At 41.5% G+C, this 16,293-nt stretch overlaps 1 protein-coding gene across 4 annotated transcripts in view; it reads right to left on the bottom strand.

The window, feature by feature from the left end:
• SFMBT2 (Scm like with four mbt domains 2) overlaps window positions 1–16,293 on the bottom strand; it is a 215,115-nt gene that overhangs the window by 177,047 nt on the left and 21,775 nt on the right. For all 4 annotated transcript variants that reach the window (XM_036341672.1, XM_036341654.1, XM_036341680.1 and 1 more), the window contains exon 2: window positions 6,150–6,308. In XM_036341672.1, coding sequence (XP_036197565.1) covers window positions 6,150–6,249 — 100 coding nt within the window. In that variant the 5' untranslated portion in view covers window positions 6,250–6,308. The remainder of the gene's footprint in view (window positions 1–6,149; window positions 6,309–16,293) is intronic.

Below are 16,293 nucleotides of genomic sequence, written 5' to 3'. Positions count from 1 at the left end.
GCAGCCACCAGCCAGGTTTCCAGCCTCCAGTCACCCCTGCGATCCACTGCCTAGATTGGCACATGCCAATGATTTCACCTATCCTGTTGCTGCTATTTCTCCTGATTAATAAAGGCAGTAATCTCAGTTCAGTCCTCAATGGGTTTTTCCAACAAGTGCAACTGAGTTTTACTTCAGTCCCTAGTTTACTTGTGCCCCTAAATGTGTAGACAAATCGTAACTGCTTAATGTATAACTCATATCCTTATTGCTCCTACATCCCAAAACTCTGGGCATAAAGAGGCCAGCATCAGGTGATTTTTAAAGTACAGTAAATAAAGTATAAAATTATGCATGCAAAAAGAACTTTAATAAGCACCCCAAAAGTCAGACTTAGAATGGAATTAAAAATATTTTTAAAAACCTTTATGCCCAGCACTGGTAACTTTAAGTGTGTTGTTTTAACAATAAAATCTGATACAAAATGCAGGGCTCCTCACAATACAGCCTTTTCAAATCTGTCATTTAGTAACACTTCCTCCCCGGCATGTGCCTAAGAGGCTGATTCTCTAAAGACATTTCAATGAGCAATAGATAAACATACACGATGTTTATGAGTGGAGGTCTCATAAACCCAGAGCAAATATTTACCGCTGATTCATGAACCTCTTAAACCCATAAACATTTTATCAAGGAAACTGACAATCTCCCTCCGTGGCAAATGATCTAGTTGGAGGCACTGCCCCATGATGTAATGAAAACAGACTATGAAAAGCTACTAAGAAAATGTCACAATGTAAAAGAAAACAGCCTCGTTCATTAGTGGCACTCCGGCTTTAGAAAACAGAAACCTATTTATGTGACCAGAATATTTCATAATAAACAGAGAAAGAATACCTTACTAAAAGTCGGACTGCAAGCTGCTTTACCGTGAAAAATGGAATGCGCGAACGGCTCACACACCTTTAAGTAATCAAACCTTGGGTTGTACAATTTTACAATACGAAATAAGGCTAACTTTGCAAAGCTGGATATGAAAGCCCATAACCACTACCTCGTAAAAAAACAACACAAAATGGAGAATTGGCACGTTTGAAATGAACAGAATCTTACAGAGCACCTTCTTGTGTGCTAGGTATTTTTTTTTTAATGTGGAAAGAGAAAGAAAGACATTACATCTTTGTTATTTTAGCTGCTGATAGTCCATTCAGACCATCAGAACACATAGAAAAGAGGTGCATTGTGAACATATTAAGCAGACACTGCATTCGGATGAAAGTCAGATAGGACTGGCCAACGCAATCCTAGATCGGAGTTCTCAGCTACAGGACTAAACCAGGGAGGAGGGGACCGCCATCACCTGAACACAGAGGTCCCCGTGCTATCTCAGCTACCCAGACTTCCAGAGAGACTTTCCAGAAAAAAGAAAACGTGTAAAACTGACCCAATCTCCCCTCTTAGGGGAGGCAACAACTATTTTAAAGAGAGTTGTTATTTTTTTTAAAGGGAATACAATGGAGTCACATGAAACTAGTTCCTCTCCAGCATGGAGAGTCAGAGATCTGAATGTCTCTCTTCAGAATGTTGGTTCATTTCCTCCCTGAATGCAAGAGCTTATGGGACTCCAGTTGATATAACCTAACACCCTCCCCCCCAAAAAAATCAAGCCCACATTTCCAGAGTAATGCTTTTGACGCAGACTTGCCCAGTGTAAATGCACACCACCACTTTATCTGTGGACTTATCAGGAAACTACATTTAGCCATCCTGGAAAAATTATGCCTGGGAACCTATTTATCACTATGTCAGCGAGTGTTCTGTTTGTTTTTATCACAGCCATTGGAGAAGCCTAGAGTTCCAGAAATCCAGTTCTAGTCCTCATCCTTCTGTGTGTTTCTGTCCATTCTGTCCTCATCCCTGCTTATCCCAGTGGTGTCCCAGAAGGGGGAGTCATTTTACATTAAGCTATTTCAGCCCTGGGACTCAAGCGTCAGTTATTGACCCCAACTATCTGAGCTTTCCTTAGGAAAAAAGGCAAAACTATGCATGAGAAAACTGCCAATGAAATTCAGAGTCCTGCGTTAAGCTGATGGTTTTCATTTCAGAGGAACTGAGCATCAATGCAAGGATCGCAGCAGCTGGGCGTGGGGACAGAGCAACCGAAGACACAGGATCAAAACATGGGAAGCAACCAGGTTGGACTCCCATCCTTTGGCCCCGTAATTTGGTCCAAGAAGAGCTGTAGGGACTTACATGTCAGGGAGTTGCAGTCGGGTGTCATATAACACATGGGGAGAGGGGATGAGAGACAACTGGTGGAGAGGACAAGAAAGACTGAGCCGTGGCACATCTGGCTCAGTTGATTTGAGTGTTGTCCCATGCGCCAAAAGGTTGCCGGTTTGATTCCTGGTCAGGGCACATGCCTAGGTTGTGGGTTCAATCCCTGGTCAGGGTGGTGCAGGAGGCAACTGATCGATGTTTCTCTCTCCCATTGATGTTTCCCTCTCTCTCTCCCTCCCCCACACCCTTCCTCTTTCTCTAAGATCAATAAAAACATGTGTGTTTTTTTAAAGAAAGAATCTGAGTTGTTGCTGTGTCCCATAAAGTGCATGTGTGTGTGTGTGTGTGTGTGTGTGTGTGTGTGTGTGTGCTGAAGGGCAGGCTGAAGGGCAGGCACAGCTCAATGTTTCAGAGTACAAGGTTCCAAGCCCTCAGGATGAAATCTCAGGCTTGAACACAACAGCCAAGTGATTCTGCCTAGTTGTCTAATTTCATCTGCTACTTCACTGGGTTATGGAAGACTTAATGCAACATGCATGAAGCACTTAAGAGAGTGCTGCCATGAGCACAGGGTCACGTACTTGTTTTATCTCATTTGAGAGTCAACTGACAGGCAGGTGAAGAGAGTTCAGTTTGCTTTCTGTTCATCTGACATGGAAATCTCATCTGAAACACTTCCAGGAAAAAGACCAAGACATCATCCAGCCCTAAGCATGTCACAGTTGGTCCCAGAACCAACATCCACACAACTGATGGCAGACAGCAAGATATTTTTATGTAGTAACAGGTGAAAAGGGAAAATAAATTACTTGGGAAAATAAATCACTTGACAGCTTCTACTTGGGTATGTTCTTAAGAGTCTAAATGTTCAAAACTAGATCCGAGTTTCTAAAAGTTAGCCTCTGCTCTCTACAAAGGTTTAGATCCTGCTTTAAATTGGTTTTCTCTTAAAAAAAAAAATGGTTTCTTCTTTAGGAAAGTCTGTCTTTTGGGCACCATCTAAAAGTCTCCTCACCACACCAGTATAAATGGAAATTTCAAGGAGAAAGAACAGATTAGCCATATTAGGAGGGGAAGAGGGAGTCAGAGCCAATATCTGGAAAATGTGAAGATCATTTAGAGCTATTTAGGACTATTAGTTCTAGTGAAGATCTTAACCTCGTAGATGATTCAGGCCCCCCACCACACAAGAGCAAGGAACTAACCAAGAAGTGGGCATTTGGTGTGGCACAGCCCAGCCAATGACAGGATTCTGGTGCTCACACCTCCCCATTAATGGGATGACCCACAAGAAAATTCAGTACGAATAATTTTCCTGACACTGTATTTTTAATAAGTTTCAGAATCTACTGCAGGTGCCTAAAAATGAAAAGTCAACACACAGTTGCCGTTTAGACAGTTTTGAAAACATACCAGTAAAAATGATGCAGTCATAGGTGTCAGATGTGTGTACAACAAAAATATGGTGAAAATCAGGGACTCTAAAGTGGAAAAATAACCTCACTCAGCAAGCATAACAAAGACTTTTTGAAAGGCATGTTTGTACTTAAATAAAAGTAGAATAACTAGGGTGAACATTCAGTCTATGGGACTGTGCTCTCTCAGAAAAAGAATTTCCATGTTTCCACTGGGAGAAAAAGATTTGACTCTGCTTTTAGGCTTTTTCCCGCTCCTGCTTTATGTAGAAAGAAACCGAAAGGTGAAGAATGAGCTAATTTTGAAACAGATACTAACATCTTTCAGGCAATTATTTTAGGGGTTTCCAGATTTTCTCCAGATAAAGATATAATTTGAGAAACATAATCTAGTAAATTCAATGGGACCTGTCTCTTCTGAACTAGAGCATTTAATCACTTATTCAAGACCCTGCTGCTCTGCTTCCCATTAACATCACACAGCCTGTAATTACATCATTGACTGGTCTCACCAAAATGTGAAAACAAATTTCATACCTTCTTGGGGCAATGGTCAAATCTCCCACTGAATTAATGATCAACATTTTTGCCCATGAATCCACCATAGCATTGACTATGATTCTGAGAGCTAAGTTGTCCTTATCTAATTTGCTGTTATGTAATACCAGAGGCTTGGTGCATGGAATTTGTGGACGGGGTGGGGAGGCCTCAGCCCAGCCTGCACCCTCTCCAATCCGGGACCCCTTGGGGGATGTCCGACTGCCGGTTTAGGCCCGATCCCCACGATCGGGCCTTAACCGGCAGTCGGACATCCCTCTCACAAGCCTGGACTGCTGGCTCCTAATTGCTCACCTGCCTGCCTGCCTGCCTGGTCGCACCTAACTGCCCTTCTCTGCCAGCCTGATCACCTCTCACTGCCTCTGCATACTGGCATGATCAACCCTAACTGCCCCCCCTGCTGGCCTGGTCACTCCTAACTGCCCACCCCCCGCCAGCCTGGTCACCCCTTACTGCCCCCCCTGCTGGTCTGGTTGCCCCAAACTACCCCCCTCTGCTGGCCTAATTGACCCCAACTGCACACCCCCCTGCTGGCCTGGTTGCCCCTAACTGCCACCCCACCAGCCTGGTCACCACCAACTGCACCCCCTCCCTGCAGGCCTGGTTGCCCCTAACTGCCCTCCCCCCCGCCGCCGGTGTGGTCATCTCTTACTGCCCCTCCTGCTAGCCTAGTCGCCCCCAACTGCCCCTCTCTGCTGGCCTGGTCACCCCTCATGGCCCCCTCCCTGGCGGCCTGGTCACCCCACACAGCCTGCTGTTCAGTCGTTTGGTTGTCCCTCACTAACCCCACTGCCAGCCTGGTCATAAGCAGCCATCTTGTGAGGGCCTGAGGGTTAATTTGCATATTACCTCTTTATTATATAGGATTAAAGTCCTTTTTAAAAAAATTAATAAACTCTTTATTATGCCAGTATTTAGAAAAAGATGCATTTACAAAGTCATTGGGTAAATATCAAAATTCAACCAAAGGCTGGTTTCATTTTGTTTGTTTTGTGATTTCTTTACTAAATTCACATCACCCAAATTTCTTTCACATTATACACTATTCTGAAAGCTATGCTGGAGGTTTTGAGAGGGTCTTGGGAAGCAGCATCTAGTGCTTGGGCACATCCTGCTGTCTTCTCTTTCTGGGCACATGCTGGAGAATTCGATTTCCACACCTCCCTAGACTGGTTCTGTCAACAAGTTCTGAGCATGGGGGTAAGGGGGGGAGGGGGGTGTAAAGGTGAAGGGATTAAGAACTACAAAGTGGTAGTTATGAAATAGTCATGGGGATATAAACTATAGCATTGGAAATACAGTCCATAATACTTGAGTATGTATGGTGCCAGGTGGGTAAAAATATTGGGGGGAACACTTTGTAAAGCATATGAATGTCGAATAGATATGCTGTACACCTGAAACTACTACAAAATAATATTGAATGTGAAATGTGATTGAAAAATAAAAATTAAAAAAGAGGTTCTGAGCAAACCTGTCTCTTCTGAGCTAGAGCATTTAATCACTGGCTCAAGACCCTGCAGCTCTGCTTCCCGTTAGGACCAAGCCCGAAGCAGCAGAGGAGATGGCACTGCCAGGCTCTGTGCAGAGACTCCGTGCAACAGAGCACCATCAACTGTCTGAACTACAGACTGTGAGTAATTGTGAACATTTATTTGCTAGGCCATTGAGATTTTGAAGTGATTTGGCGCCTCACTATCACCCTAGCCTGCCTGTCTCGTATATAGCTAATATTAATTTTGAAGCAAATTTTGCCTGACTTTCAAGCTGCTATATGCTTATAAATATGACAGCAAAGCCTAGGAACAGACCACATGTGAGATCGAGAAACCCTGCCCCACTGTTTCCTGAACATTTTCAGAAAGACACTTGTTAATACATCCAAAGGCCAAATGGCTTTAGAAAACAGAATCTTACCTGAATCAAAATCTCCATTCCCATTGGCTGAGCTGGGATGTTTCTCCAAGGGAGAAGATGAGGGGTCTGGCATATTGGTAGCTGGCAAACTGCTCTCCATTGCTAGGGAAGAAGGATCTTCTCTTAATTCATCCTGCAGAAAGAATTACCTAAGGGCAACTGACAAAGAAAAAAAGAGTCAGATTCACGTATTTTTAAACTTTCCAAAACTAACAGCATGCTGTCAGAGCTGCTACTATTTCATTATAACGTGCAGGATGCAAAGTAGTAATAATACAAGGTACCAAGAGTCAAGACTAATGGGGACACGTCTGCACAAGGTCAACAACAAAGGTCACAGCTGAGCAAAACCATCAATTTTCTACAAGCTCTTATCACCTCACCACTAAAATGGGCACATTTTTCATCAACAAACAGAATCTACGTTTCAACCCCCAGTCAACCCTGGAAATGTTGGCAAGACACTTCTCCACCCAACTGCTTCCTCCTCCCTCACTCAATGCTATGAAGTGCCAAGCCCGCCTCAGCCTCAGCACACACACACACACACACACACACACACACACACACACGCACGCACACACGCCCGCGCACACAAGAGGTCTGGTGTCTCCCAGGCAATGGTTACCAAAGCCAGTTAAAGTGTCAACGCTTGTACATGTGAGCTTTGTGACCAATTGGAATTTTCCTATAACAGTATGACTATTCCACACTTGCCTGGGAGTTCTGACAGGACTGGTAGTAAAATAGGTGAAACTACGGTCGGTACGCACAGAATCCTATAATCTAACTCACTTATGTCACATCCCATAAAACACCCAGGTGCAGTCATTACTAAGGGTCAGCCATTCACAGCTCTGGTGGTTAGACAAAGCCAGATGTGGGGTTTTTAATCTTTCATTTACTCAGTGTTCACTTTTATTTCACATGTAGACAAAAGTTGAAATTGGCAAAGGGACAAAAATAGATGAAGGAAAAGAATAGTACATCGATAGCTACATAAACAGGATATTTTGTCACACACATACTGGTAAAGTATCTTTTAAGAATACCATGCCCGATACACCTGATAAGCGGTTAATTTCCAAAATATATAAAGAACTTATATAACTCAACAAAAGGAAGACATACAATCCAATAAAAAAAAGGGGGGGGGGGCTGAGGACATAGACACTTCTCCAAAGAGGACATACAAATGGCCAATAGACATATGAAAAAATGCTCAATGTCACTAATCATCAAAAAATGCAAATTAAAATTACAATGAGATATCACCTCACACTTGTCCAACTGACTATCACCAATAAGTCAACAAACAAGTGCTGGCGAGGATGTGGAGAAAAGGGAACCCTTGTACACTGCTGGTGGGAATGCAGACTGGTGCAGCCATTATGGAAAACAGCATGGAGTTTCCCCAAAAAATGAAAAATGAAACTGTCATTTGATCCAGTGATCCCACTTCTGGAAATATACCCTAACAATCTTGGAACACCAATCACAAAGAATATATGCACTCCTATATTCATAGCAGTATTATTTACAATAGCTAAGATTTGGAAACAGCCCAAGTGCCCGTCAGTAGATGAATGGATAAAAAAGCTGTGGAATATATTGTGTGAATACATTCACACAGTGGAATACTATGCAGCCATAAAAAAGATGGATCTCTTACCCTTTGAGACAGCATGGAAGGACCTGGAGATTATTATGCTAAGTGAAATAAGCCAGTCAGAGAAAGACATGTATCACATGACCTTACATCTGCAATACTGTCAACAATAAAAATATATCTATATCTGTAAAAGGCCAAGTGATTGACCATACGTCCGTCTGATCATCCGACTGACCGACTAGCTGGTACATATGACACGCACTGGCAATTTAAAAATAAACATTGACTAGTGCATGTGAGCTACATATAAAGCTCTCGCTGGCACCAATCGCACACAATGCCAGAATGTATCTGAAGTCCAACTATTGGCACTTTGTTGTCGTCATATCATGTTGTTGTTGTTTATTTATTAATCAATTTATCAACCATTGTTTTTATCAATGTTGTTTTTATGTCATGTTTTTGTTATTTTTATATCATGCCTTTGTTGTTTTTATATCATGTTATTATTGTTTATTTATAAATCAATGTATATATTATTTTCATATACATTTTACTAATTTTCTTTCATCTCTGACACTTCTATTATAAAGAAATGGAGAATAGCGATATTAAAATATTTTGTATTTTAATTTTATAATACTATATTATATATACTATTTTGACATGTAATGTTTTGCAGTAATGTAATTACCACACAAATCTTTCTTCTAATTAATTTCCTTTCCATGTGCATGAATCCGTGCACTGGGCCACTAACATATATATATATATACACATATATGTTTAAAATTTTTTTAAAAGGTAAAAGTAAATACACCATGTTGCACATTTTCTGCAATAATCGACCATGCCCTTTTTAAAAGATGGCGGCATAGGTAAACACCGGGAAATTGTCGCCTCCCACAACAATTGAAAATTACTGCAAAGGACTGAGCAAACATCATCCAGATCAACAGAAAGGCTGGCTGAGTGTAAATTCTACAACTAGAAGGAAAGAAAAGCACGCTGAGAGCCAGAGGCGCTGCGGAGGTGAAGTGCAGAGGTACGGCGGCTCGCGCCCGCGAGGAAAGGGGGTGGCACCTGAGGACGCGGCTGTCTTTTTGAATCACAAACTCCCGACTGCTCTGAACTCCGGTTCCGGGAAGTCTCTGGGGACCCAGGTCTCATACGGGGAGAAGCTGGTCTGTCCGGCAGCGGGCAAACTTGAAGGCGGCTTTCCCTCAGAGGTGCTTGCAGCAATTAGCGGGTCACTGAGACCCGCGACTCCAGGCGGAGAATCAGCCATAGCTCCCTGATCCGCCCTTTGATTCCCTGAGACCCCGCCCCACCCAGGCTGCGGCAGAGGCTTTTCCATGTGAATGTACCTAACTGCAGCCCAGCCAGGCAGACCCGGAACTTCCAAGAGAAGGCCCAAGGCCCCGCAGCGGCTTGCATTGCTTCACAGCTGAGCCTCTTCGTGGCTCCTGCTGTGTGGCCTCAGGCAGAGGCTGAATTAGCACCTCCTTAGATCCAGGAGCCACCGTACCCAGTGGTCGGAGGGTACCAGACTGCAACTCCTCAGATCCATAAGGGACACACTCAGGGAGCAGACTCAGTGAGCACCAAAGCCCCACTGAAGCAAGTCTTGCCCCAGAAGGGTGTCTTCAGCACAGAAGTTCTCCCACTTTAGACACAGCTGATTCTCACAGCCAATTGGCCTGGAGGTCAATTCCTCCCAGTGATTCTACAACAACCAAGGCACCAAGAGTGCACCAAGAGTGTCCACCCCAGGTAACTGGGGAGACTGAGCTACTGGGCCCTACAGGACACCTGGCGCGCAGGGCCACTCTATCAACACAGGAAAGCTGCCAAAATGCGGAGACAAAGAAACAGGTCACAAATGGCAGAAATAGAGGAAAGCAAACGATTGGATATAGAGTTCAAGGCCACGTTTATAAGGTTTTTCAAGAATTTTATGGAAACCGCCGATAAATTTAATGAATCCCTCAATAAGTATAGTGAGACCATGGAGGACATGAAAAAGGACCAACTAGAAATTAAGCATACACTGACTGAAATAAAGAATAATTTACAGAGATCCAGCAGCAGACAAGAGGATCCCAAGAATCAAGTCAAAGATTTGAAATACAAAGAAACAAAAAATACCCAACCGAAAAAGAAAAAAGAAAAGAGATTCCAAAAATATGAAGATAGTGTAAGGAACCTCTGGGACAACTTCAAGCGTACCAACATCAGAATTATAGGGGTACCAGAAGGAGAGAGAGGGCAAGATATTGAAAACCTTTTTGAAGAAATAATGACAGAAAAGTTCCCCTACCTGGTCAAAGAAATAGACTTACAAGTCCAGGAAGCGCAGAGAACCCCAAACAAAAGGAATCCAAAGAGGACCACACCAAGACACATCATAATTAAAATGCCAAGAGCAAAAGATAAAGAGAGAATCTTAAAAGCAGCAAGAGAAAGACAGTCAGTTACCTACAAGGGAGTACCCATACGACTGTCAGCTGATTTCTCAACAGAAACCATGCAGGCCAGAAGAGAGTGGCAAGAAATATTCAAAGTGATGAATAGCAAGAACCTGCAACCAAGATTACTTTATCCAGCAAAGCTATCATTCAGAATAGAAGGTCAGAGAAAGAGCTTCACGGATAAGAAAAAGCTAAAGGAGTTCATCACCACCAAACCAGCATTATATGAAATGCTGAAAGGTATTCTTTAAGAAGAGGAAGAAGAAAAAGGAACTCTTACCATTTGCCACAGCATGGATGGAACTGGAGAGCGGATAAATACCACATGATCTCACTCATTTGTGGAATATAATGAACAACATAAGCTGATGAACAAGGACTGATCCAGAGACAGAGAGGCATTGATTGGACTGTCGGGACTTGGAGGGAAGGTAGGGGAGGGTGGGGGTAAGGGGGAAAGATCAACCAAAGGACTTATATGCAAGCATATAGGCCTAATCAATGGACATGGACAACGGGGGGGAGAGGGCATGAGCGGGGGGGGGGGGGGGGTAGAGGGTAACGTGGGGACAAGGACACATATGTAATATCTTAATCAATAAAAAATATATTAAAAAAATAATAAAAATAAAAATAAAACACACACACACTCACACACACTGCACATTTTGGTGCTCTTTGGATTACTTCCCTGAAAAATATTTTGAGGTTTTGGCAAAATTAAAAGAATGATGTAAGCCAAAATAGAAACTGGGTTTGTTTTTTTTAATAATTCAAAGTTAGCTCATATCACTAGTGAATCATTCGATAACTTTCATTTCTGACCGTCCCCCCCCCGTCTACCCACTTAATGAACAGACGGGTTCTAAAACTATTTACAATGGAGGACAGTGGCAAACCCAGCGTTCGAATATTGTGGCTGGTTAATTTTACCCCACAGACATCAGTTTGCTAAAACAACCCACAGGATAATGGACAGAACTGCATGCTCCTAAGAGCATTTCTTCACCATTCCTATTACGATATAGACACACAAATTTATAGACAGCTCTGCTTTGGGCGATTTCCTCCCCAAGGGGCCGCACACAGTGGCAGGAGAGGCTGCCAGGCGACTGGAGAGTGTCCTGTCCCATGCTGGGATTTCGCCAGTTTGTCACTATGGCCCCTGGTACCTGAGGAGCATCGCCAATGCGCTCTGCAGAGAAACCACTTGATGATGAGCAAGTGGCCATCCAACCAAATACCCAACAACCCACAAGCATCCACTGAGAGAATGCTCGCAGGGAGCACTGAGATGTCATTAACACCCACACCCCACCTAATGACACCAACTGTGATGGTGAGTTTCCGGATCACTCCATCACTAGGCAGGGATACCACATCCGCTGACCCCAGGGGCTAACAAGATGGCCTGGACAAAGAAGGAGATAGAGGAAGGCATGCTCAGGAAAACTCTGCCTTCCACAGCTGTCCACGGGGTTATGCAGAAATCACCAAGAACTTGGAGGGGAGAAGGACAGGTAACTGAAGAGAAAGAGTAGGAAGTGGAACACTCGACACAAACAAGATACCATAGACTGCCCTGATGGAGAGTAAGTACATCCTACTGGGAGAAAGCTCCAATACATCAGAAAATTGATAAAGTATACAGTATGTTAGAAGGTGATAAGTGCTGGAGGGAAAACTAAAGATGGAGAGAAGGTACAGGTGAGCATGGGATTATGATCATTTAGATGGTGGCCAGGTAAGACCTGAGAGTAATATTTGAACAAAGACTTGAGGGAGAGTAGGGAGGTAGGAGGAACCCAGATGAGAGTGGACAGTTTGCCAAAACAAGGGCCTGACCCCGCATTTCACTCTACAGACAGGACTAGACACCATGGGATTTCATTCCAGAAGTGAAATGATCAGATTTGTTCTAGAAATAGCACTCTGGCAGCTGCATGCCAGACAGGTGACAGACAGGGGCAAAACCAAATGGAAACAGAGACTAAAAACAACATGCAGATGAAGGTCTAGACTAAGACAGTAAAAGAGAAAAGGAGGAAGTAAGGTCATTATGCTTTTGAAAGGTAAAATCCACAGGACATGGTAGAAACAACCCAAGAATCTCCCAATATTAACAAAATGCAATCTTTTTGTAGCATGCAGTCAGATTCCCAGAATAAACTACTTCACTTGCCACAGTTAGCACTCAGCAGCTAATAGAAGCTATGCAGTCCCTATGGAAATAAACAATTCTGGATGAAAATATATTAAATATAAGAATTACAAACTACTTCACAGAAATTTACTTTTGATGGAATTGCAGGGGGAGGGAGACAAATCTTATTAGTGACAACTGATCTATAAGCTTTGCAAAATAAAAACAGGATTTTAAAAAGCAAATCCTTTTCCTAACTACAGTACCCTAATTCCAAAAAAAAAAAAAGGGCTATTTTTAAAAGGAAGCAAATTTCCTTTTGATTTTTAAAATATATGTAATTTCAAGTAATTTCAAGACTGAAGGTAAAAATATATATTCTTGAAAGCAGCACTTTTCCCAAAGACATGAAAAGAAGGCTGGGAGGGCTGGATTTTTAAAGGGTCATTTCCTGTTTTGTACAATACACTTTGTGACCTTGTGTTAAGTTAATTCTACTATAATTGACTCCTCTTGTCTCTAAAGTTGTTGAACCACAGAATTATAGGTCTAAACCGCCTTTCAAAAAGTTGTCTTGGCTCAGTGGCAAGAACAGTGTACTTGGGAGAATAAGAAGTAACAAGGCCACTAGCTGTGTGACTTAAGCAAATTACTTAACCTCTCTGTTCCTCAAACTTCTCATCAGTTAAATAAGAAGGCTTAATTAGATGCAATCAATGGCCTTTTCAAATCTAAAATTCTATGAATCTACCAGGGTTTTTAGTATTAATTGCATATTTTCTGCATTCAGATTATCTGTTTATCTGAACCAAATACAATAAGTACTGGCAGCCTATCATTTGAGTATTCAGAGAAGAAAACTAGTTTAGCATAGGCTAGACAAGCCTCGTTAAGAAGGAAATGGATAAGAAAGAACACTCATTTGATATTCTAAAGTGAATCAAAAGTTACTGGGGGCTTAATTTCTATTTAGAATTGTCTCTAGACTAACAAGGTCCAAAAGAATTTTCTATACCTGCACAGTCTAATTTGATAACCATTAGGGACACTTGGGCCCTTGGAATGTAGACAGTGTGAATGGGATCTCAATTTTAATTTTAATTAATTTTAATTTAAAAGCCCTATGTGGCCAGTGGCTGCCTATTGAACAGCACAGCTAGACCACTGCATAGGAAAACCAGAATTTACTATATTTGAATTTGGAGCACGTCCTAAATAACCATCAATTCTTGGCTCTCTTAAAAGATTTAATAACAGCAAGCTAATTAAAAAGAACATAGGAATTTTTAAACCTAAGAAATTTCACAGTTTCCCCATAATACCCTACAAATCTTTCATAACAAACTTCCTAAGTAGTAGGTTTTTATTGAATGTGTGCTGCTTTCTTGTATCAATACTTCAAAGAGGAACTCTCAGAAAAATTAGATTATGTATGTCATATATGATAATTTCCTTTTTCATTCATCTGTAAAGTCAAGAAAATCATTCCACCTCAAAAATGTAATCATGCAGCCCAGCCGGTGTGGCTCAGTGGTTGAGCGTTGACCCATGAACCAGAACATCACAGTTCAATTCCTGATCAGGGTACATGCCTGTGATACAGGCTCAATCAATGGTAAGGGGCGTGCAATAGGCAGCCGATTAATGATTCTCTCTCATCATTGATGTTTCTATCTCTCCTTCCTCTCTCTGAAAGCAATAAAAAACATTTTAAAAATGTAATCAGGCATTATATTTTTCTGTAAAGGGGGGGGGGGGGAGGACCTCCATGAATTTTATTAATGCCAAGTATCAATGGCTTATCTGACACTATTAAAGGGGAAAAGTTTGCTAAAATTTTTATGATTCAGCTCTCTCCATTTGCCTCTAACCAGACACTATAAAAAGGTAACCAGGGACTGTAAAATAAGACATCAATTTAAATGCACCAAATCAATCATTTTAAGTAGAACTCAGGGATAATATAAAAAAAAAAAAAAAGAAGAAGAAAAGAAAACACCTGAATGAGTGTCAGAGTTAAACCTCACATTATTCGATACAAGGACAAATGACAAGGCACTGTCCCAGGCGGCTACAAAATCTATTTTGGCAAATGACGGGTCACATTTTCACTTTTTAAACAGTGTTTACTTGTTCCCTCTCCATAAAAGGTATATATACTCTCTTAAGAATTCTTAAGGAATAAAATTATAAAGGAACAAATTTAAATCACTAGAAATTCTAACACCCAGAGAAAATCACTTTTATGTCTATAGTAACTCCTCCTAATAGCTTCCCTGTGGGTTTTTTCGAGTTCATGTTGAATTTAGAATTTTAATTATTTTTTCATTTAACATTATATAGAAAGCATTTCCCTACATCATTAAAATTCTTTGAAAACATGACTTGAAATGGTTGGGTAATTTTTATTATAATATGAATAAGGTAATTTATTTGCCATTCTGCTACTGGTGACTATTAAGTTGGTGTGTGTGTTTTTCATCATCATAAACAGTACTGTAGTGATAATCCTCAGCCATAAATTCTATTACATCTGGGATGTTTCCTTTGTGTAGAATCCCAGAAGTTAGAATATGGGGCCAAACACAGGAACATGTGTAAGCCTCATAATACATATTGCTAAAATGCTACCCAGCCTGCTGTCCTCACCGAGTGGGTGACCAGCAGTGGACGACATAATCTGTCTGAACCCAATCTCCTCCTGGACCATAAATAATGTTTATTTTCACCCTTTTCAATATGATATTTAAAAAATAATATCCTGCCCTGGCCAGTGTGGCTTAGCTGGTTGGAGCGTTGCCCTGTACACCCAAAGCTGGTGAGTTTAATTCCCAGTGCAGGTGGCAACCAATAGATGTTTCTCTCTCTCTTCCTCTCTCCCTTTCTCTCTCTAAAACCAATTTTTTAAAAGATTAATAATAATGAATTTTAGAACAACTGTATCATGCCACTGCAATACACAATCTTCATGTGATACTACCTCTGTTCACATCCTTATCACATTTTAACTCTATTGGTATTTTGTATAATTTTTAAGAGCTCTGCTATTTTACCTCATAGAACTATTAAAAGATATTTACCCCAGTTTGCCCTTCAGTGGTTCCTTTTCATATGTGGAATGTTAGTTGTTTTGCTTTTTTTTTTTTAACTTAGTCTAAACTATCAATTTCTTAATTTCTTTTAAAACTTATATTCCTAAAATGTCCTCCCCCATCCTAGGATACCAGAAGTCTAACTTCCCTGGGGTTTCAAGTTTTACATTTAACACACAAGGGATTTATGCTCAAATATTTGTGAGGTGCAACTCTGAGCTGATCCCCACTCCCACAGTCAATAATTCAGTCTTGTACTATTGGGTTTACATCCTGTCTATCATACATTTAAATTCTTACATATACAAGACTATGTCTCAATGCACCAAACTTTGATGGTAAGAAGAGAGTGAAATTGGACTAGGACCAATGTTCACATATCCCTCTTAATTGGGCAATCATTAAACTTGAGGTCATTTAAGGTAGGTCTATAAAGGGATGACAATGGATTTGCATGGCTTGAACAGAATATATCTGAAAGTGAACACAGGCAGCAATTACTATGCATCAGAAACTGTTAAATGTCCCCCTCCCACCCCCAATATCCATTTTCTCCAGGGAAGAGCAACTGGTTAACTAAAATAAACACTGCTCGGCTGTCCTTGTGGTTGGATGTGGCTGCACCTCTACATTCTGTCCAGTGGGAAGTCTGCGAAATGAATGTGTTCAACTACAACGTCACCCTTTAGTGGGAGGGACATACCTTTGCATTTACCCCCAGAGCCGCCACCGGGGATCACATAAGCCCCCCAAATATTGAAACAAAAGCAAAGGGAGTGTGGTTCTGCAGTCAGCTCCAGACTAGGACACATAAGAGAGAAATCAG

The sequence above is a fragment of the Myotis myotis genome, unplaced genomic scaffold, assembly GCF_014108235.1.
Source record: "Myotis myotis isolate mMyoMyo1 unplaced genomic scaffold, mMyoMyo1.p scaffold_m19_p_1, whole genome shotgun sequence".
NCBI lineage: Eukaryota > Metazoa > Chordata > Mammalia > Chiroptera > Vespertilionidae > Myotis > Myotis myotis.
This window is presented reverse-complemented; position numbering and strand designations above follow the sequence as displayed.